At 42.4% G+C, this 24,587-nt stretch overlaps 1 protein-coding gene across 1 annotated transcript; it reads left to right on the top strand.

The window, feature by feature from the left end:
• The first annotated feature begins 5,449 nt into the window (after positions 1-5,449).
• Positions 5,450-12,943, top strand: LOC118388738 (protein unc-119 homolog B-like). Its single transcript, XM_035778154.2, has 5 exons — positions 5,450-5,862; positions 6,114-6,227; positions 6,392-6,491; positions 8,613-8,785; positions 9,981-12,943. The coding sequence occupies exons 1-5, from the start codon at positions 5,628-5,630 to the stop codon at positions 10,094-10,096; spliced, it is 738 nt and encodes a 245-aa protein (XP_035634047.1). The 5' UTR covers positions 5,450-5,627; the 3' UTR covers positions 10,097-12,943.
• The last annotated feature ends 11,644 nt before the right edge of the window (positions 12,944-24,587 follow it).

Below are 24,587 nucleotides of genomic sequence, written 5' to 3'. Positions count from 1 at the left end.
CCATTTATTAAAGAGGCCAGTGATTTCAAGTCTATGTATATAGGCAGCAGCCTCTAATGTGCTAGTTGTCTATTCCAACCCATGTAATAGATTCCAAAATATTCCTGTGTCAAATATTGTTTATACCTCTTGTATTTGCAATTCCAAAACACCTGCAACTCAGTGTCCCCTAGTCTCAAATAGTTGTATGTGTTTGCAGTCAGACCACAAAAAGAAAATACAAAAATACACTTTACCTGCCCGAGTGTATCCTTTGCAGACTGATGTTGAAGACGTGCTATTTTATACAGAACATATAACAAAGTTTAGCAACGTGCTAAGCGTTTTTGGAAAATAATGGTTGGTTGTAAGAAAAACCAACGAAACAAACCCCTTGTTTGACTCTGTAACCTTCAGTTGGTGTTAATATGTGACCAATAAATGCAGCACACAATGACCTCACTGTGGTTGAACTCACGTAGTCTAATCTCTCCTTCACAGCAGGTAGAGAGCGGATAAACAGAGGCATATCAAAACCATAAAGGCGCTATAATAACAATCATATTATAAAAGTCCTGTAATGACCTCCTGCTATGTTGACTCCTGGTAGTGAAATAGCCCTTTTCCTTGTTGCATATCCCTAGCCTATAGTGACAAATTATATACTTAGAATCTACCACTTTTGATAATGACTATGAGCCTTTCACTTTGAAAACATTTAAACCAAAAGGACCATTCTAGCCCGCTTAACGATAACGCAGCTGTTACTTATAGCTGTGACCAACTGACAAGTCAGATGTTTTATATAAGACTTTAAACTTCAGATTACAGCGTGTGTGGAACAGAAGCTGTTTGACAAATCTGTCTCTCTCCAAAGTCATTCAACACAGATCCCACACAAGAACACCATTGTGCCACAGCGAACGATGGTCCGCGACAGTCCCTAGAGCGGCAGTCCAGACTGTCAAGCCTGGTGCACACCAACTGTATGTGTTTTGTCTTCTTCTTCAGTGATGTTTTAGGGCAGACTTCACTGGAAATAGTGTATCGCCTCCCACTACTGGATGCGGGGGGGGGGGGGAGAAATCCAAAAGGGAAATAAACTAAAACATGTAATCCACTAAAACATCAGATTTTTACTTTGCCCTAAATACACTCAGAGCCCTACTCAGATCTGCTTGACCTGAGATAACGGAACCGCAGAACACCACGCAGCTGCTCACCCATTACATCCTGCATTCCCAAGAAGCGTTCATCTGCGCAGATACGATGATATTGATATTGAGTTCTTATCCACTCTTGCAGGGTAGTTTATCACCATAGCAATAAATGCCAAAACAAATCTACTTTCTTCACGACAAGGGTATCTGGATCCTGCACCTTGCGAACAGCAGCCACAGCACTGGACTGCAGTGACTCTACGGCAACAGAACCACTAGAACATTCTTTACCTTTTCTTGCTGTCGCGGCACAGGAGACACGCTGAACAGCTCTTATTTGAGTCATCTCAGGCTCCCTCACTCTTACAGGACATTTCAGGGAACTCATGCGCATGCTTCCCACCACAATTGCGACATTCAACACCAAATAATCCCTCAAGTCATTATCTTTGCAAACACTTTACACATGCCCAAATGTTTTTCAGTTGGAACACTGCAGTAACCGGGGGACAAATGCCCTCACAGGCTAACTCACATATCCCATCTTGACATGTGTGGAGCGACTCCTCATCAAATGACAGTAGCACAGACGTAGTCTCTATCATCTTTCCATTAAACATACACCTCAATCATTATGCCCCAAATACTCCAGGAATGTGTATCTTGATCTTCTCAGAGACTCCAGAATCACACCCTTGATTGGTGCACTACTACGAAAATCTTTCTCCTTGATTCTAGTGAGGCGAACATGCTCTCCTTTTGTTCTCCCGACAGAACAATTCTACAAAATTCCACTTCTGGTCACCCTGATAGATTCCACAGTACCCAAGACTTTCTTCGCCATCTTGGCAACATCAAACAAATCTCCCAAGTACATCTTCTCATCCTCAAACCCCATTCCTAATACAAACTGTGAAGTAGTTGGTCCATGAGCAGTAGGATTACAAGACAGCGTTTTAAATGTGATTTTAGCACTCTACGCATCTTTTAGTGACTCTAGTCTATCCAGTATTCTCAGCATCTTCCTTCTCAATCTCATCTTTGCTAACTCGGTATCCGTTTCCGCCATTCTCTCTAGCTCTCCTTTATACATATAAATACACTACCGGTCAAAAGTTTCAGAACACCTACTCATTCAAGGGTTTTTCTTTATTTTTACTATTTTCTACATTGAAGAATAATAGTGAATACATCAAAACTATGAAATAACACATTGTCACGGATGTCGTCATGGAAATGACCGGACCAAGGTGCAGCGTGGTGAACGTACATTTTCCCATATTTCTGTAAATGTCGCCAACAAAACAAGAAACGACCGTGAAGCTTACTAGGGCTATAGTGACACTAACAAAGATAACTACCCACAAAATACAATGGAAAAAAGGCTGCCTAAGTATGATTTCCAATCAGAGACAACGATAAACAGCTGTCCCTGATTGAGAACCATACCCGGCCGAAACAGAAAACATAGAAATAAATAAACTAGAATGGACTGGGGACCCTCGTTGCGGGCCCCGGACTGGGGACCCTCGCTGCCGGCCCCGGACTGGAGTCCCTTGTTGCCTGCCCCGGACTGGGGACCCTCGCTGCCGGCCCCGGACTGGAGGCCCTTGTTGCCTGCCCCGGACTGGGGACCCTTGCTGCAGGCCCCGGACTGGGGACCCTCGTTGCGGGCCCCGGACTGGGGACCGTCGCTGGAGGCCCCGGACTGGGTACCCTAGCTGCCGGCCCTGGACTGGGGACCCTCGCAGCAGGCCCCGGACTGGGGACCCTCGCTGGAGGCCCCGGACTGGGGACCCTAGCTGCCGGCCCCAAACTGGGGACACTCGCTGCGGGCCCCGGACTGGGGACCGTCGCTGGAGGCCCCAGACTGGGGACCCTCGCTGCAGGCCAAATAAATGCTTTACAGAGTTCAAGTAACAGACACATCTCAGCATCAACTGCTCAGAGCAGACTCTGTGAATCAGGCCTTCATGGTTGAATTTCTGCAAAGAAACCACTACTAAAGGACACCAATAATAATAAGAGACTTGCTTGGGCCAAGAAACACATGCAATGGGCATTTGACCCGTGGAAATCTGTCCTTTGGTCTGATGAGTCCAAATTTGAGATTTTTGGTTCTAACTGCCATGTCTTTGTGAGACGCAGAGTAGGTGAATGAATGATCTCTGCATGTGTGGTTCCCACAGTGAAGCATGGAGGAAGAGGTGTGATGGTGTGGGAGTGCTTTGCTGGTGACACTGTCAGTTATTTATTTAGAATTCAAGGCACACTTAACCAGCATGGCTACCACAGCATTCTGAAGTGATACGCCATCCCATCTGGTTTGCGCTTAGTGGGACTATAATTTGCTTTTCAATAGGACAATGACCCAATACACCTCCAGGCTGTGCAAGGGCTATTTTAACATAGTGAGAGTGATGGAGTGCTGCCTCAGATGTCCTGACCTCCACAATCACCCGACCTCAACCCAATTGAGATGGTTTGGGATGAGTTGGACCGCAGAGTGAAGGAAAAGCAGCCAACAAGTGCTCAGCATATTTGGGAACTCCTTCAAAAAAGCATTCCAGGTGAAGCTAGTTGAGAGAATGCCAAGAGTGTGCAAAACTGTCATCAAGGCAAAGGGTGGCTACTTTGAAGAATCTAAAATATATTTAGATTTGTGTAACACTTTTTTGGTTACTACATGATTCCATATGTGTTATTTGATAGTGTTGATGTCTTCACTACTATTGCTATTATGTTGAAAATAGTAAAAATAAGGAAAACCCTTGAATGAGTAGGTATGTCTAAACCTTTGCCTGATACTGTGTGTGTGTATATATATATTTATATATATATAAATAAATAATCGGTTAACCTGGGCATTAGTACTCCCATATGAGCGGAGAAACACATTCCTTGGCACTAAAGGCTCGGGAAATTAGTCCTCTGTGTCTACTTAGGGAAAGGGTTAATTTCACAATTCAAGAGGCTCAAGAAGTGTTGATGGTGATTTTGGTATACTTCCTCTGCCTCTGGACACAATTTGCTATTAAGTAGACTAGTAGTTGCAGTTTTGAAAGTCTAATTAGTAGGCCTATGCCGAGGCAAAAAAAACGTGGGCAAGTAGGCTAATAGCCTAAAACCTTCGATTTTGGGCTAATGTAAACAGTACAGCATCCTAAAACGTACATAGTTCATCTGGCATTTGCATTGCATTTATGGTGATATGGCCTTTGCAGACGTCAGGGCTTTCAAGCCTCATAGCTACCATATTAACTCTTTGTGTTCCGACAGAAGTCAATCATTTTCATCGGAGCAGTTCTGTGTACTGCATACATTCAATATTTTCAAGTCGTGCGTTGTTTTAAATTGCGGTGGTACAAACAGAAGTTCATAAAACAGTCAATCCAGTTAGCTATCTAACTATTACGTGAACCACTTTGCTAGATAGCTTAGCTAAGACTTTGCCAGCACCTAGCTTCCACGTTCCAGCTAATTCAGATGACCAGGTAATCCAATCGTATAAGCAATGTGTCTCCATGAAACATTTTAAGCATGTAGGTCCAGGTAGCAAACACGGCAGGGAACCCACGGCAGGGAACCCAGAGACAGCGAAAATGACTTTCTCCGATCTGCAAACCTTTCTGCAGCCTTGTGTCAAGTACGGAAAATGTGGACGAGACATCTGGCAAAAACAACATACAGCAAAACTATAAGCATTTGGTGGACATATTGCATCAGACTTTGTGCGCCTCCTGGAGCAGCGCAGCGCTGTTGAACAAAAGCTGTTGTGATTGAAGTTGTCAAGGAAGTGAGTTAGTGCTTATACAGGACCTCCTGTCCCCACCAACCGTCAACCAATAATGTCAATGCGGTGCTATACTGCGCTATAAGGATCCCTCTGCATTGTTACAAAATTTGGGAGGCACATAGTTGACGAGTACTGATGTTGTTCTCTGGAGGCTCCGCAATTGCGTCATACCCCTCCATACAGAGCCTCTGACCACATAGGAGGACAAGGCATACATTCGCTTTGAGTCTCGATCTGCCTGAATCAATGATGGTACAGCAATACATCATACAGATTGTAACTTTAAAATATTGAGGGACTGTGAATCAGTGGTGGTTAAACACAACACCACTAGGCGCAAAGGTTCAGTGCCTTTGCCCACCGCATGCGTAAATCAATTTTGGCGCAATCTCTCCAAAAGACCTTTGCGCATAAAAGTCTGAGTGTGCGTTTAAGCAAGCATGTGGAACCTGTGCCAGGTGTGGTGCACATCCCGCCACCTAGTGTTATTCCTTTGAAAGTCCCCCTTTCACCTGCACTTGCGCTCTGATCAGTTGGCATGGCAACTGTACAGCATGTGCCTAAAAAACAAGTGCTTGACCCATCAACGAGAAGCGGAGATTCGACAGTCAACAACTACGACGCCATCTTATTACTTTAAGGTAGAGAGAGACAGAGACAGATAGACAAGGTTGTCATCATAGCTGGGAATTATGAGCGGAGCTAAAGCCCGCATCGACCCGCCTGTTGCTGCTGAGAATGTCTCGAGCGCCGGGCACAGTTCTGCGACTCCTGCGCGGGAGCGCAAGCCAAGTGGAGGGGTTCTGAAGAGACTCAAGTCTCGGCGAAGCCAGGTTGATAGTAGGCCCGTCACAGAAGACCATCTGCGGACACAAGTTGGCCACATCACCCCTGAAGAGGTCCTAGGATTGCGGGTTGCTACACGGGGTAGGATATATCTATTTTCTGAACGATGCATTTATATACACTGGCATTGAGTAGTTTAGTGTGGCATTCAGTAATTGAGTGTGGCGTTGAGCATTGAGTGTGGCGTTGGGTAAAACTAGCACACGAATGTCTGTCTATTTACCTGCATAGTCGCTCTGATAGATGGATAGATCAGAAGATAGATCATTTTATTGCACACTAGATCTTGTAAAACAGCCACCGAATACCCATAACCTGTATGTCCATCCCAGGGTACCTGTGTAAACCAGAGGACAACATCTTCAACATAGATTTCATTCGCTTTAAAATCAGAGACCTGGAGACAGAGACTGTGTTGTTTGAAATTGCCAAACCACCTCATACGGGTACAGTCCATATTCTCTCTCCGTTTGTGTGTGTGTGTGTCTGTGTATTACCACTGTAGGATGTCTGACTAATACGATCATGTGTGTGTTTGTTGCATGTACTGGAAATCATCACCGTGTTGTGGTGTAAAAATAAATGGTGTGTGTTGTGTCGTTGACCTCAGAGGAAGACGAGGAGAACGGAGAGGGAGACATGAGTGCAGGACGTTTCGTACGCTACCAGTTCACAGCAGCATTCCTACAACTGAGGACAGTGGGAGCCACGTGCGTAACACTTTCTCTCTCTTTCAATTCAATTTCAATTTAAGGGCTTTATTGGCTTGGGAAACATATGTTAACATTGTCAAAGCAAGTGAAGTATAATAATAAACAAAGTGGGAAAAAAACAATACAAATGTGCAGTTGACATTACACTCACAAAAGTTCCAAAATAATAAATATTATGTGCAAATAGTTAAAGTACAAAGGGGAAGATAAATTAACATAAATATGGGTTGTATTTACAATACTGTTTGTTCTTCATTTTTGCCCTTTTCTTGTGGCAACAGGTCACAAATCTTGTTGCTGTGATGGCACACCGTTGTATTTCGCTAAAATGGGGCGGCAGGTAGCCTAGTGGTTAGAGCGTTGGGCCAGTAACCGAAAGGTTGCTGGATCGAATTCCCAAGCTGACAAGCTGACAAGGTCTGTTGTTCTGCCCCTGAACAAGGTTAACCCACTGTTCCTAGGCCGTCATTGAAAATAAGAATGTGTTCTTAACTGACTTGCCTGGTTAAATAAAGATTAAATAAAGGTGTAAACATGTTTTTTTTTTTTTTTGAGAAATCTGCCCTAATTAATCGGCCATTACGATTAATCGGTCGACCTCTACTTTTAATAGTTGATTCTAAGATTTGTATTTGATCATGTATATGTTTTTGCTGTTTGTTCTTTGTTATAGAGAAGTGGTTTACCCACACATCTCAGTTTTGGATAGATAACTATCCATGTTGTTGTTTGTTTTGTTTTTTCCAATTTTCCCAGAAGTGGTTAGAGTCTATGGATTCTTCAATTACATTGAGCTCATTTCTAACTGTCTCTAATTATTCTCTGAAGAACTTGTTTTGGTCTGCAATTTTATCAGTTAAATTACCTAAAGTGGCAGTTTAGAATTAATCTCCAATCTAAGTTTATATATTTTTTTTTAAATAATTTTAATCATGCTTAAAATTAATCTAGGTTTAAAGTGAAAGCTAAATTTAACATTAGAGGAAGGATTTAAGTTAAAACTAGGTTTACAATTTGGTACCACATGATTAATAGATAAACCTTGATTTAACCCAGTTTAAGAGTTAATCCATGTTTGTGCAACCCACCCTATGTTTTTGGTTGGATAGGTTTCTCTATTTCATTCTTAGGTTTTTGCATTCTTCATCAAACCATTTTGTCATTTTTATTAATTTTCTTCGGTTTTCTGTTTGAAATTTTTAGATTTGATAGGGAAGCTGAGAGGTCAAATATACAGTTTGTATCTTTTTCCTTTGGCTTTGATGCCTCATGATTGAGTATTTGCTTTGTTCAACTAGACTATGATTTTGCAGTGATCTAATACAGGTGTCAGTGGACTGACTGTGAACGCTATGAGAGACTCTGGGTTGAGGTCAGTGACAGAGGAGCCTACAGTACTACTGCCAAGAGATGAGCTATAGGTGTACATACCGTAGGAGTCCCCTCGAAGTCTACAATTGACTATGTACATACACAGCATGCGACACAGCTGAGGAGTTGTGACCCGTTTTGGTTGGTTATGTTGTCGTAGTTGTGCCTAGGGGGCATATGGGGGAGGGAATGCTGTCACCTCCAGGTAGGTGTTTGTCTTTCTGTGTGCTGAGGGTGTCAGATTCAAGTCCAGTTCTGACATTTAGGTCGCCACAGACTAGTACATGTCTCTGGGCCTGGAAATGATTGATTTTCCCCCTCCAGGATGGAGAAGCTGTCTTCATTAAAGTATGGGTATTCTAGTGGGGGATATAGGTAGCACACAGGAGAACATTTTTCTCTGTTGAGATAACTTACTTTCTAATTTCTAGCCAAATATAAAATGTGCCTCAGTTGGTTAATTTAATAGAGTGAGTTAGGTCTGCTCTAAACCAAATTAGCATAACCCCTGAGTCCCTTCCCTGTTTCACACCTGGTAGTTTGCTGGATGGGATGACCAGCTCTCTGTAACCCAGAGGGCAACCAGTGGGTCCATCTCCTCTATACCATGTTTCTTGTAGGACACACAGCACAGCACAGACAGCATAGTTTTTCGATCCACACGTTTACTCACGTACAGTACCTACTGCATGTTTACCCCCTCTCTGTCGGTCTGTATGTCTCTCTCTCTCTCTGTCTGTGTGTCAGAGTGGAGTTTACAGTTGGCACCCGGCCTCTGAACAGCTTCAGGATGATTGAGAGGCACTACTTCAGGGATCACCTCCTGAAGAGCTTTGACTTTGACTTCGGCTTCTGTATCCCAAACAGCCGCAATACTTGCGAACACATCTACGAGTTCCCTCAGCTGCCCGAGAGCTTGGGTGAGTTTTACATCCCAACCATTAGTCAATTAAGCACTTTGTTACTGATGTTTTTTTGAAAAGTGCTACATAATTAAATAATGTAGGAGTAAATAAGTAGAATGTGTACATTACATTTACAGTTGAAGTCGGAAGTTTACATCCACTTAGGTTGGAGTCATTAAAACTTGTTTTTTTAACCACTACACATATTTCGGTTAGGACATCTACTTTGTGCTTGACACAAGTACATTTTCCAACAATTGTTTACAGACAGATTATTTCACTTATAATTCACCATATCACAATTCCAGTGAGTCAGAAGTGTACATACATTAAGTTGACTGTGCCTTTAAACAGCTTGGAAAATTCCCCAAAATGATTTCATCACTTTAGAAGCTTCTGATTGGCTAATTGACATCATTTGAGTCAATTGGAGGTGTACCTGTGGATGTATTTCAATGCCTACCTTCAAACTCAGTGCCTCTTTGCTTGACATCATGGGAAAATCAAAAGAAATCAGCTAAGACCTCAGTAAAAAAAAAATGTAGACCTCCACAAGTCTGGTTCATCCTTGGGAGTAATTTCCAAATGCCTGGATATATTGAAGCAACATCTCAAGACATCAGTTAAGTTAAAGCTTGGTCGCAAGTGGGTCCTCCAAATGGACAATGACCCCAAGCATACTTCCAAAGTTGTGGCAAAATGGCTTAAGGACAACAAAGTCAAGGTATTGGAGTGGCCATCACAAAGTCCTGACCTCAATCCTATAGAAAATGTGTGGGCAGAACTGGAAAAAGCGTGTGCGAGCAAGGAGGTCTACAAACCTGACTCAGTTACACCATCTCTGTCAGGAGGAATGGGCCAAAACAAACAAATACTAATTGAGTGTATGTAAACTTCTGACCTACCTGGAATGTGATGAAAGAAATAAAAGCTGAAATAAATCATTCTCTCTACTATTATTCTGACATTTCACATTCTTAAAATAAAGTGGTGATCCTAACTGAAGACGGAATATTTACTAGGATTAAATGTCAGGAATTGTGAAAAACTGAGTTTAAATGTATTTGGCCAAGGTGTATGTAAACATCCGACTTCAACTGTATGTGGAAATGCAATCATTTACTGAAGGAAATGCACATCACCTTTTGAATACATTATCCAGACATTGGAATAACATGTGAAATACAGAATAATAAATGTTCCCTTCCAGTTTGTCAGATGGTGGAACATCCCTATGAAACGAGGTCAGACAGCTTCTACTTTGTTGACAACAGACTGGTCATGCACAACAAGGCAGACTACGCTTATAACGGGGGCAGGCATTGAGTGTGTGTGTGTGTGTGTGTGTGTGTGTGTGTGTGTGTGTGTGTGTGTGTGTGTGTGTGTGTGTGTGTGCGCGCGCGTGCTGTGCCCAAGCCTATACTCACACCAGCAGACTCTCCCCCAAATGTTGATTACTGTAAGTTAAAACGCCTTTATTGTCATGGTATAGCTGTATAGTATGGAAAAGTTTAAAAACGGCAGGACAGAGCCGCATAGAGCCACATAGACTACTGGCAGTAGTATGGCAAAACTCTGCCAATAGTGCTTTCTCTGTACCACCAAAAGGAAGCAGGTTGAACCCCAATGATGTGTCTCAACTAACCAAATGGTTGATTTTAGTGTGTAGTTGGACAGTTGATGTACTGTGCACTCCTTGGCTTTTAAGGGAAAGCATATTCCCCACTTTTGTTGAACCATGAGAAGCACTAGTTTCCCACCAAATGCAGCTTTTTAGGAGTGCGTCATACCCGTAAAAGACCCAACAATGACCACACACAGGCAGACAAACAATCTTTCTCTCTTTCTTTCCCTATTTCTATTTCTCTCTATCGTAACCTGCTGTGCTCAGGCCCACACTCCAGTCTGGAAATATAATTAAGATGGGAATGGGGAAGACATCCACGCACTCACACACTCACTGTCAAATACACATGTTGTGGGGGTGCTTTCTTGCAGGAGGGACTGGTGCACATCACAAAATAGATGGCATCATGAGGGGGGGAAATTATGTGGATATATTGATGCAAAATCTCGAAGACATTAGTCAGTAAGTTAAAGCTTGGTCGCAAATGGGTCTTCCAAATGGACAATGACCCCAAGTGTATTTCCAATGTTGTGGCAAAATGGCTTTTTTTTCTTTCTTGACTACAAAGTCAAGGTATTGGAGTGGCCATCACAAAGCCCTGACCTCAATCCCATAGAACATTTGTGGGCAGAACTGAAAAGGCGTGTGCAAGCAAGGAGGCCTACAAACCCGACTGAGTTACACCAGTTTTGCCAGGAGGATTGGGCCAAAATTCTCCCAACTTATTGTGGAAGCTTATGGAAGGTTACCCAAAACATTTGACCCAAGTTAAACAATTTAAAGGCAATGCTACCAAATACTAATTGAGTGTATGTGAACTTCTGACCCCCTGGGATTGTGATGAAAGAAATAAAAGCTTAAATAAATCATTCTCTCTACTATTATTCTGACATTTCAAATTCTTAAAATAACGTGGTGATCCTAACTGACCTAAGACAGGGAATTTGTACTACGATTAAATGTCAAATAAATAAGTTCAAATGTATTTGGCTAACGTGTATTTAAACTTCCGACTTCAACTGTAATTATTCGAGGAACAGAATCAGAACCAGGAACGAAAGTGATCTATAATGTTCCAGAACAGAACCATTATTTGAAAAGCATGGGAACCGGTTAATAACATTCTTCTTTGTTCCGGGCATTTTTTTGCATTCCTACAAAAATTGCAACAAAGCACCTATGCAAAGCCCTCACTCTGTTACATTTACATTTAAGTCATTTAGCAGACGCTCTTATCCAGAGCGACTTACAAATTGGCGCATTCACCTTATGTTACTCAGAAACGTATTCCAGTATCTGCCTGCCAGCTGGAAATCTTTGCCAGTTTGTGCGCGTGTTTAGGCTACCTGCCACTTCCCCACCCAAAGCATAGGTTACTGTAGCCTACTTAAGCGTGATTCAGAAATTAGGGAGAGAGATTTTTTTATTAGAGAAGAATGGATTAACTTTTTCAATGCTGGTTAAGGATACTATAGTTATACCGTTTCACATTGGATTTATTAACTACAAAAGATAACACAAGTTTTTAATTCTAGTGCTGCTCTGCACACACAAGCTTGTTAGCTAATGTTATTTCTGCTCCAACATTAAGCCAACTCTCTGAAGTTCAAAGACATTCAAAGTTCCCCTACGTAGGTCTAATTATACCTCCTGTGTAGGTATAATTCTTTGTGCCTAATTCAGATAATGCATGTCATGACAAGATGCCCTTCAAGCCAGGCCTCCTACACTTGTCCATAGTGACTGACAGCACAGTGTGTGTGTGTGTTTGTCTTTCATTATGATTGAACCATGCTGTTACGGCAAAAGACAATTTGCTTTTAACGACTTTCCTCTAAAGATGAAATAGCTTATCCGCTCCATTGCAAGCTGCTCTGTCCACACTGATTGGTGAGGTAATTTGATGTCGAAATGAAAGAACAGAAAGGAACTATATAATCGGGTGCTTTTTTGAGGTTCGAACCGGTTCAAACTTTATTTTGCTGGTCGGAATAGTGGAATGGACCCCCAAAAAATGTGGATTCTGTTCAGAACAAAACCATTGGAAAATCATCTAAATCATCTAAAGCAGTAAAAGTCACCGGTGTTAAAATAACTAGAACTTACATTTTTATGTACACAAATATGTCCTTTATTTTTTGTGTCGTTTGGTTGATTTGAAAGGCACTTAAAAAATATCTAGCTTTTATTTTTATTTATATAAACTGAGAAGACAGCTCTGATCAGAAATGTTTTTCGCAGTCAATAATTAGATACGCAAGTCATACAGTATACAGTGTATTACTCAACTCTTGATTGTATTAATATGTCAGGTTGATACTTGTATTATGTTTTAAAGTAAAATGTTGTAGTGTTTTGGATTGTTTCCTCTAGAAACACCAAAAGTATGTGTGGCGTGGAAATTTAAAAGAATTGGTGATTGATCTTTGTTAGATAGAAATCAAATGGTGTATTATTGTGTATTTTGTTAACTACTGGTGTCCAGGATAAAGTGTAGTTGTATGAAATAAAAATGTTGTCAAAAATAAATAAATAAATATACTATATGTGCATTTTCAAATTAATTTGATTAGGTGCAGCAGTGCTTCAGCAATGCCATTCATTCATTCAACCTGTAAGATGGACCCTTTTCTAGGGAGAGAACAGTGTAACGGCTGGTGTTGGCCACGAGGGGGAGTCATGGGACAAGAAAGAAACAATGGAGACGTCTGTTTTGGCGAATGGAAACATACTGTACTACAAGAACAATTACTAAAGGCATAATCTGTTGAAAGGTCATTTAAATGAATGAAACATAACCATTGATAACCATCAAACCAAATTGTATTTCCCACATGCACTGAATACAACAGGTATTCCTTAGCATGAAAAGCTTACTTACCAGCCCTTAACCAACAATGCAGAGTTTTTAAAAAGTAATTAAGAAAGATTTGCTAAATAAACTAGAAAAAAATAGTAACGCACTAAAATAACAATAAAAAGGCTATATACAAGGTGTAACGATACCAAGTCAATATTCAGGGGTACGGTTTAGCTGAGGTAATATGCACATGTATGTAGGGGTAAAGTGACTATGCGTAAAAAATAAACAGAGTAGCAGCAGCGTCTGTGAAGGAATATGTGTGTTGGCGTGTCAGTCTAGTATGTGTGAGTGTGTGGTTAGAGTCCAGTGCGTGTACATCAAGCCTGTGAAAGAGAGTCAGTGCAAAAAATAAGGGGGTCAATGCAAATAGTCTGGGTAGCCATTTGATAAACTGTTCAGCTGTCTTATGGCTTGGGGGTAGAAGCCTGTTAAGGCGCCTTTTGGTCCCAGACTTGGCGCTCCGGTACTGCTTGCAGTAGCAGAGATAACAGTCTAGACTTGGGTGGCTCAAGTCTTTGACAATGTTTAGGGCCTTCCTCTGACACTGCCTGGTCATACGCACTACACTCTGTATCACCTTGCGGTCGGATGCCGAGCAATTGCCATACCAAGCGGTGATGCAACCAATCAGGATGCTCTCGATGGTGCAGCTGTATAATTTAGGAGGATTTGAGGTTCTATGACAAATCTTTTCAGCGTTGTCGTGCCCTCTTCACGACTCTGTTGGTGTGTTTTGACCATGATAGGTCCTTAGGTCCAAAGCATTTCATGGCTACATATGTGACTAGCCATATAGGCAGGTTAACTTGGCGTTGTTGGACACAGGGACTATGGTGGTCTGCTTGAAACATGTAGGTATTACAGACTGGGTCAGGAAGAGCTTGAAAATGTCAGTGAAGCTGGTTCAGCGCGCGGTCAGAGTACGCGTCCTGGTAATCCATCTGGCCCTGCGACCTTGTGAATGTTAACCTGTTTAAAAGTCTTACATCGGCTACGGAGACGTAATCACACAGTCGTCAGGAACAGCTGGTGATCAGGAGCCCGTAGAACAGCAGCCACCCCCTCCGGCGAAATTCTATCATAACTCAATTTTATTTAGATGTATTATTATAATAAGATTGCAAATACAGATTGTGTTGTAGATCCGATACAGGAGAATTTCATAAAATGGTATATTTTGGAATACTTAAACAAAGTATTATTCTGTGATTTTGTGGAACAGTTACCCCCAGCTATGTTAGTCCTCTGGGACTTGAAACAAACCCTTTTTCACTCTTTATTTTCTTATCTGTATGTACAGCTCTACATCTTCCCCCTTTCTCTGTTCCCCTCTCTTTTTCTTTGTATCTCTTTCCACCTCTCTAACTCATGTTCAAAACTCATTTGTCCTCTTCCCTCATCTCCCAGCCCTCTCTCCACACCTCTTTGCTCCTCCCTCCTCCTCTCTCTCTCACTCTGTTTTTCCTTTCTTTCTTCCTCTCTCACCTGGTAACCAGACCTCTGGAGAGGAGTGTTGAGTTTCCACTTTCCCAGAGAAGAAGACAATCTGAGCCTCACAAAATCCCCACAATGGAGCTCTCCCTAGTCTCCCTACCTCCCTCTGTCAGCTCTCTCTCTTCTGCATCTCTCTTTCACTCTCTCCCCTGTCACTTTCTGTTGAATGGTTTTCATTTCATTTTAGTATGTGTGTGTGTGAATTGTCACACATTCGTTCTGTCTGTTTGGTAAGTTATTAAACTTCATGTTGCACTTCAGGTTCGGTCCACAAGATGGCCCCTCCAGCTGAACTGCTCCTGTTAATATTGAAATGTGGTCATAGATATTATTACTGCATTTTGCCAAATGAGTGACCAAAACCTAAACTGCAGAAGAGTTTCTGCAATCGTCAGTGATATTACCAGACCATTTCTGTTCCTGTTGATTTTGCCATCTGACATTTCCTGACTGGTGAGGTCACACAAAAGGCTTTGCCTGTGGGCCACATTATCATGGTGAAAGGTGAGAGGGGTTAGATGTAAATATACAAGCTCATGCTACATGTTGGAATTACACAACATTTACAGCATTTGTTACCTCTCTTGCTCTCTTCTAAATGCCATCTCTCTCTCTCTCTCTCTCTCATACTGTATACACACACACACACACACACACACACACACACACACACACACACACACACACACACACACACACACACACACACACACACACACACACACACACACACACACACACACACACACACACACACAATCAATCAAACAACAAAGCAGGACACGGTCAAACTGTAGGCTTCTGAATCAGATAGCTCAATCTGCCCTTTCCCCATCAATCAATATCCATGGGCTTCTATGCAGGATTTGTTTTATTATGGTTCCTGATAGGCATCTGCCATTGCTTTCACCCCTATTCCTTCTGGTTGGGATCAGTGCAGATAAAGGAGAGGAGACAAGGAGAGGTAGCCACTGTTGATTATTGAGATACACCCCCATGTCTTTGTTTTTGCAGTGAAGCGGACGAGGGGACATTCGTATCCTATAAATAGAAGGGAGGAATGGCGTTGATGGGCCCTGTAGATGGAAGTGGGGGAGGTGGAGGGGGGTTGGAAAAAGGATTAAAAGAGATACAGGGCCCTATTCCGACTTCACTTGTGTGTGTGTGTGTCTTTGGCAGAGGTGCTTTGTAGATGAACCGAGTGGATTTCGCCACTGGGCAAAGTCTTTCCTCTGAAGGTCCCTATGGGAGGAGTTTCTGATCTGACCGATTATTAACATTGTTTGGTAGTTGATCTGTCACTTGTTCATTGGTCAAGTCCAATGCTTCCCGATATTCTCATTTTGAGACTGCATTGACCATGTGACCAATGACCAAAGACATTGTTGTAATGTCAAGTACATAATGATGGGCAAACATCTAAGCAACATTGTATATGGTTACAACATGGTTACTATGTCAAGAAAACGGGAATTTCCTGCTCTAGTACAATGGTTAACCAAAGTTAAATGGTCTTGATGTATAATGTTTGCTTAACCTGAAGATGTCGGTGCCTTAGTGGTAGATACGTGCCCAGGCCTGACGTTTATCATGAACCACACAAAAAAATGATATGTCAAATCCTTTTTCAACAAGCAAACAAGTTCTATTGACATTGTCTTCTTTCCCAAAGATACTGTAGCTGATAGCAAGCCTATTGCTCAAGTGCAAAATGCTCAAAGGACAGCTAATAGTGCAAGTGAGGTTGGTCAATGTAAAGAAATTACATTGTTGATTGGTTGGTTGGGAGAGACTCTAATGCAATAAGTAAGACCATAATGGATATATTAATGTTTCCCTAATGGTGCCTTGTTTCCCATAACCATTGTCTTTGTGGTATATATTCAAGGTAAATATTAGGGATGTGCTGCATTGTAACTGGAAGCCTCTGTTGTGTGGTTGTGTGGGAGTGTGTGTTTGGGTGTGTTACTCCCAGTCTCTTATTTTGAAAGAATGGGCAACTAAAACAACCACCTGGTTGTAAAATAATGTGCGAACAACCCCTTTCTTTTCCTCCCCATACCAATCCAGTTTATAAATATTGTACTGGTGAGATTAAACCTTTACCAACCGTTGAAGCTATCTGTAGCCTTCCTCTTAATCTCACCCTTCCTCTTTCTTTCTCTCCTCCCTTTGTCTCGTTCCCTTGCCACACCTTCCCCTGGGGATGGAGGGATTGTGATAGCAGGAGAACAGAGGTGGAGCTCTTTGCGCCAGCAGCACAGGTGTGCTTGTTTTTTTCACTCCTTCTCCTAAAGCCGACTCTTCAGTTCCTCCTCTTGCCACCAGCCAGGTGAAAATACCCTGAGCAAATCGAATGGCTTCTTTCCTCTTGTTGTCTTCTTGGTCTATTGCAGCATTTCCCAAACTCAGTTCTTGGGACTCAGTCCTCAGTCCTCGGGGTGTACATGTTGGTTTTTGCTCTAACACTACACAGCTGATTCATGTGATCAAAGCTTGATTATGATGTTATTATTTGAATCAGCTGTGTAGTGCTTGGGCTAAAACGTGCAGCCCTTGGGGACCCGAGGACCGAGTTTGGGTAACCCTGGTCTATTGGCTTCCTCCCAGGTACCCAAAGCAGGCAGAGACTTCCTGACGTGCGGTGAACGTACAACACAGTGGCATTGGCCAAGTGATTTGGGAGGGAAATCGCTCACTCAGCAAAAATGTACATTTCCCTGCTTCTGTTTATTTAAACGGCAAAAGGTACAACATCCTGAGAAAGGCTTGCACAGAATATCAGGGCTGGTTGCCCAAAAGCATCTTCAGGGCTAAGTTCATTGTTAAGAACCTTCGTAAGAACATCAATACATCTCTGAGCTGTTTCCCAAATGCATCATTATTAACGCTGCACTTGAAAAGGCTTGTAAAACAATGCTTGCCTCAGACCACTCGTAGAACAGTATGAGGAACGTGTTTGCTGGCCTCATAAATGCTAGCCAGCTATCTAATAGAAAAAGAATGTATTTATGCTAACCCGTTTGCAATCCTTTTGGCGTTGCTTGCTAGCGTGCTGGCTAGCTACATGGGTTCGCTGGCTAGTTAGCTATAGTAGTTAGCTACTGCTATCAGTTGTTGTTTGGTTATTATCATATTTAGCCTATTCCACCATTTGCGGAATGCATACTGGCATTTGAATATAGTGCTGGAAAAGGGAATCCGGACACACTGTGGACATATTTAAATGTAGTTGTAGATGCATGACGCGTTCGGAATTCCATGATCAGAACTCTATGATCTGAATATTAAAGCTGCATGAACTGTCAAGTCCAGACACGGCCTGAAGAACAGCTTCTATCTCCAGGCCATCAGACTGTTTAATAGTCACCACTAGCTGGCCACCGCCCAGTACCCTGCCCTGAACTTCAGTCACTGTTACTAGCCTGCTACTACCCGGAACTCATCCCTGCACCTTAGAAACCGCTGCCCTATGGACAGTGCATTTGGGAATATATTCAGACACCTTCCCATTTTCCAAAATTTGTTACGGTACAGCCTTATATTAAAATGTTTTAAATTATTTTTTCCCTCATTAATCTATACATAATACCCCAAAACGACAAAGTGAAACAGGTTTTTAGACATTTTTCCAAATTTATAAAAAATGAAAACAGAAACACCTTATTTACATAAGTATTCAGACCCTTTGTTTTGAGACTCAGGTGCATCCTGTTTCCATTGATCATTCTTGAGACGTTTCTACAACTTGATTGGATTCCACCTGTGGTAAATTCAATTGATTGGACATGATTTGGAAAGACACACACCTGTCTATGTAAGGCCCACAGTTGACAGTGCACGTCAGAGCAAAAACCAAGCCATGAGGTCAAAGGAATTGTCCGAGCTCTGAGACAGGATTGTGTCGAGGCACAGATCTGGGGAAAGGTACCAAAAAAATGTCTGCAGCATTGAAGGTCCCCAAAAAACACAGTGGCCTCCATCATTCTTAAATGGAAAACGTTTGGAACCACCAAGAGTCTTCCTAGAGCTGGCTACCCGGCCTAACTGAGCAATCGGGGGAGAAGAACCTTGGTCAGGGAGGTGACCAAGAACCCGATGGTCACTCTGACAGAGCTCCAGAGTTCCTCTTTGGTGATGGGAGAACCTTTCAGAAGGAAATGTCTGCAGCACTCCACCAATCTGGCCTTTACAGAAGCCACTACTCAGTGAAAGGAGTTTGCCAAACGGTACCTAAAGGACTCTTAGACCATGAGAAACAAGATTCTCTGGTCTGATGAAACCAAGATGGAACTCAAAAGCCAAGCATCACGTCTGGAGGAAATCAGGCAGCGCTCATCACCTGGCCAATACCTTCCCTATGGTGAAACATGGTGGTGGCAGCAGCATCATGCTGTGGGGATGTTTTTCTGTGGCAGGGACTGGGAGACTAGTCAGGATTGAGGGAAAGATGAACGGAGCAAAGTATAGAGAGATCATTGATGAAAACCTGTTCCAGAGCGCTCAGGACCTCAGACTGGGGTGAAGGTTCACCTTCCAACAGGACAACGACTCTAAGAACACAGCCAAGACAACACAGGAGAGTGGCTTCAGGACAGGTCTCTGAATGTCCTTAAGTGTCCCAACCAGAGCCCAGACTTGACCCCCTCTCTGGAGAGACCTGAAAATAGCTGTGCAGCGATACTCCCCATCCAACCTGACAGAGCTTGAGAGGATCTACAGAGAAGAATGGGAGAAACTCCCCAAATACAGATGTGCCAAGTTTGTAGCGTCATACCCAATAAGACATGAGGCTGTAATCGCTGACAAAGGTATTTCAACAAAGTACTGAGAAAACATTCGGAATATAATAATAATAATAACATTTGATTTGATTTGAATACTTAAGTAAATGTCATATTTCCTTGTTTGTTTTTAATACATTTGCCAAAGAATCCCAAAATAACTTTTTGCTTTGTCATTATGGGGTGTTGTGTGTAGATTGATGAGGGAATTTCTTTTTAAATACATTTTAGATTAAGGCTGTAACGTAACGAAATGTGGAAAAAGTGAAGGGATCTGAATACTTTCCAAATGCACTGTATATATTTATTTTTATTTTGGGGATTTGTATGTATTGTTAGGTATTACTGCACTGTTGGAGCTAGAACACAATCATTTTGCTGCACCTGTGATAATATCTGCAAAATATGTGTACGTAACATTTGATTTGATAAGTTTGGAACATCTCAGTTCAACCACACAACACCTAGCAACGTTAACACAACACCTAGCAACGTTAACACAACACCTAGCAACCTCTTCAAGAGGTTCAAACCTCTTGGTGTAACGATTAAGGTATTGGCTTGATAGTCGCCGGGACCCAGGTTCAAGTCCCGGTCAGGGATACCCCCCAAATTCTCTATAATATGATCAAATGATCTTGCAATCTGTTCTGGACAGGGTAGCAGGGATGCACCCAAAGCTGTATATATTATAAAACCTGTAGCCTAGCCACTACCACTCCCAGTGAATCTTTTCAGATGGCCAAAAGTTGCCACTGCAGCACCCCCAAACTCCCTTGAGGCTCTCGCTGAGCAGGTCCCAGGACCTAAAGGGTCAAAGGTCATGGTTGAACAATAGGCTTCCCACTCTGGGTCAGTTGTGGTCAAGGAAACAAAGAGAAAGAAAAGTCAAATTGGACAAACTATCCCAGAGAGAGAGAGAGAGATCGTAGGTCGTAGCTTCTTTAATCGAAGTTGAAGCCATTTTGGTTTGTTGAGGTTAACAAACCAGAGTACGTAGAAACGTCCAAATGACTGAATTACACATATCACTAAAGTAGCTGATTCAACTGTTCCAAGTCTCTAAGGCCACAAAACTAATTCCTCCCCCTCCCCCTCCCCCTCTATCTTGCTCTCTCTTTTTATTCAGCCCCATTGATCATGCATGCAGAAATTCAGCAGGCCCATGGCTCCAGTCAGTCAGAATAGGAAGGGCACTAGCTAGGCTCTGTCCTACATACTGTTCTCTCGCCATGGTCCACCAATCCCCCCGTCCGCCCCCCTTCACCCACTCCCCCGCCCGCCACTCAGTCCCTCTCGCAACCATTTGACACACATACGCCCCACAGCACATCTCGTGAGGCTGCACACAGACAGCCACCACTCATTGTGTGTGTGTGTGTGTGTGTGTGTGTGTGTGTGTGTGTGTGTGTGTGTGTGTGTGTGTGTGTGTGTGTGTGTGTGTGTGTGTGTGTGTGTGTGTGTGTGTGTGTGTGTGTGTGTGTGTGTGTGTGTGTGTGTGTAAACACACACGTTTGTGTGTGGAAGAGGAGAGAGTCTGGACTAGAATGTTCAGTTGTTGGAGCCCCCTCTCTTTCTTGCTGTCCTTTTTTTCTCTCTCTCTCTCTCTCTCTCTCTCTCTCTCTCTCTCTCTCTTCTCTCTCTCTCTCTCCCTCCCTTGCGTTCTCCCTCTCTCTCTCTCTCTCTCTCTCTCCCTCGCGTTCTCCCTCTCTCTCGCCCATTTGGTGTTTTGATGCATTGGATGTTGCCTATTTCAAAGGCAAAAGGTAGCTTGCCACGACTTGTCTCCATAATACACGTATTGTAGGCTACAGCTCAAGGTCCACCTTTCAAATTCATTTCACAGTGGCAAGCTGGTCATACTGTGGCACAACTTATTTCATATTTGTAGTTACCCCGCCTCCCTTGTGTTCTACAATTGATATAGATGCCATCTGTAAACTGCACCTAGTATTACTGCTCAGTAACTAGAAGTAAACAAACTGCAGTTCTGACCAGTAAACTTGTAAAGGTTCAGTTAATACATTAAACATAGCTGGTGGGGTAGTACATGCTTATTGTGCACCTCACTCTACCATAGGAGCAGTTCAACCAATGCGTTTAAAGCCCTCAGGTGACCATCTTGGCCCAGCCAAGAGGGTAGCCTACTTAGGGGAAAAGCTGGTAATCTTCCACTTAGTTGGTTAAGGCAGTCACATGGGCATGGAGTGTGGGGCATGGACAGGACTAGAGGATATAAGGACTAAGCAAGTTCAGCATCCCAAATGGCACGCTATTACCTGCACAGTGCACTGCTTTCTACAAGAGCCCTATGGGCCCTGGTAGAAAATTGTACACTATATAGGGAATAGGGTACCTTTTGGGAAGCACCCAGGGAGGGAGGGAGAGAGGGAGAGAGAGAGAGAAACCTGCTGCTTCTGCGACTGAGTACAGGTATGTACAGTTCAAAATGAGCAGAGGCAGAGTACTGTGTGGCTTACATACCAGGCCTCTGGCACCCCCCAAGCACAGAGGTTCCTAAAGTGAATGACTACTATAGGCTTTAGCTCAGCAGGGTAACACAGTCTTGTGGTGTGCAAGAGTCCCGGGTTGAAGGTTTCGAACCCAGCCGGTACCATTGGTGCCATGACCTAGAGGAAGAGTTCTAAGGGGAGTCTACTGAGTTGAGCCAATCCAAGTTGTACTGCGCTGGCCTGGTTAGACATTCATAAGTTGCTGGAACTGTGATGTGAAAAGAAAATATACAGCACCAGTCAAAGGTTTGGACACACCTACTCATTCAAGGGTTTTTCTTTATTTTTACTATTTTCTACATTGTATAATAACAGTGAAGACATCAAAACTATGAAATAACACATATGGAATCATGTAGTAACCAAAAAAAGTGTTAAACAAATACAAATATATTTTATATTTGAGATTCTTCAAAGTAGCCACCCCTTGCCTTGATGACAGTTTTGCACCCTTTTGGCATTCTCTCAACCAACTTCATGAGGTAGTCACCTGGAATGCATTTCAATTAACAGGTATGCCTTGTTAAAAGTTAATTTGCGGAATTAATTTTTTTCATTATGCATTTTAGCCAATCAGTTGCGTTGTGACATGGTAGGGGTGGTATACAGAAGATAATCCTATTTGGTAAAAGACCAAGTCCATATTATGGCAAGAACAGTTCAAATGAGGAAAGAGAAATGACAATCCATCGCATTATTTTAAGACATGAACAAACCAAACAACAAAATAACATGATCCAAGCACACCAAGACAGTCGTGAAGAGGGCACGACAAAACCTATTCCCCCTCAGGAGAATGAAAAGATTTGGCATGGGTCCTCAGATCCTCAAAAGGTTCTACAGCTGCACCTTCGAGAACCTGACTGGTTGCATCACTGCCTAGTATGGCAACTGCTCAACCTCCAACCGCAAGGCACTACAGAGGATAGTGCGAATGGCCCAGTACATCACTGATGCCAACCTTCCTGTAATCCAGGACCTCTATACCAGGCGGTGTCAGAGGAAGGCCCTAAAAATTGTCAAAGACTCCAGCCACCATAGTCATAGACTGTTCTCTCTGCTTACCGCACGGCAAGCAGTGCTGGAGTGCCAAGTCTAGGTCCAAAAGGCCTCTAAACAGCTTCTACCCCCAAGCCATAAGACTCCTGAAAACCTAATCAAATGGCTACCCAGACTATTTGCATTGTCCCCCTCTTTTACACTGCTGCTACTCTCTGTTGTTTTCATCTATACATAGTCACTTTAATAACTCTACCTACATGTACATATTACCTCAACTAACCGGTGCCCCCGCACATTGACTCTGTACCGGTACCCCCCTGTATATAGTCTCACTATTGTTATTTTACTGCTGCTCTTTAATTACTTGTTTCTTTTATTTCTTATTCTTATTCATACATAAATATATATATACAGTGGGGCAAAAAAAGTATTTAGTCAGACACCAATTGTGCAAGTTCTCCTACTTAAAAAGATGAGAGGGGCCTGTAATTTTCATCATAGGTACACTTCAACTATGACAGACAAAATGAAAAAAAAAATCCAGAAAATCACGTTGTATGATTTTTAATGAATTTATCATTCAGGTCATTCACTAGGTCCCCCCGTGTAGTTCTGGGATTTTGCTCACCGTTCTTGTGATTATTTTGACCCCACGGGGTGAGATCTTGCGTGGAGCCCCAGATCGAGGGAGATTATCAGTGGTCTTGTATGTCTTCCATTTCCTAATAATTGCTCCCACAGTTGATTTCTTCAAACCAAGCTGCTTACCGATTCAGTCTTCCCAGCCTGTTGCAGGTCTACAATTTTGTTTCTGTTGTCCTTTGACAGCTCTTTGGTCTTGGCCATAATGGAGTTTGGAGTGTGACTGTTTGAGATTGTGGATAGGTGTCTTTTATACTGATAACAAGTTCAAACAGGTGCCAATAATACAGGTAACGAGTGGAGGACAGAGGAGCCCCTTAAAGAAGAAGTTACAGGTCTGTGAGAGCCAGAAATCTTGCTTGTTTGTAGGTGACCAAATACTTATTTTCCACCATAATTTGCAAATAAATTCATTAAAAATCCTACAATGTGATTTTCTTCTCATTTTGTCTGTCATAGTTGAAGTGTACCTATGATGAAAATTACAGGCCTCTCTCATCTTTTTAAGTGGGAGAACTTGCACATTTGCTGGCTGACTAAATACTTTTTTGCCCCACTGTATGTATGTGTATATATATATATATATATATATATATATATATATATATATATATATATATATATATATATATAATATATAATCAAATGCATTGTTGGTTAGGGGCTTGTAAGTAAGCATTTCACTGTCAGGTTGTTGTATTTGGCACATGCGACATAACATTTGATTGGATTTGAAGATCAGTCAATATGGAACATTTCAAGAACTTTGAAAGTTTCTTCAAGAGCAGTCCATAAAACCATCAAGCGCTATGATGAAACTTGCTCTCACGAGGACCGCCACAGGAAAGGAGACCCAGAGTTACCTCTGCTGTAGAGGACAAGTTCATTAACT

Source organism: Oncorhynchus keta, chromosome 10 (assembly GCF_023373465.1).
Source record: "Oncorhynchus keta strain PuntledgeMale-10-30-2019 chromosome 10, Oket_V2, whole genome shotgun sequence".
Taxonomy (NCBI): Eukaryota; Metazoa; Chordata; class Actinopteri; order Salmoniformes; family Salmonidae; genus Oncorhynchus; species Oncorhynchus keta.
This window is presented reverse-complemented; position numbering and strand designations above follow the sequence as displayed.

Bases quoted from the DNA above. Each gene is read 5' to 3' on its own strand.
- LOC118388738 (XM_035778154.2), top strand. From the start codon at position 5,628: ATGAGCGGAGCTAAAGCCCGCATCGACCCGCCTGTTGCTGCTGAGAAT. The intron at 6,492-8,612 runs GTGCGTAACACT...TCTGTGTGTCAG, and splicing joins CTGAGGACAGTGGGAGCCAC to AGTGGAGTTTACAGTTGGCA. The intron at 8,786-9,980 runs GTGAGTTTTACA...GTTCCCTTCCAG, and splicing joins TCAGCTGCCCGAGAGCTTGG to TTTGTCAGATGGTGGAACAT.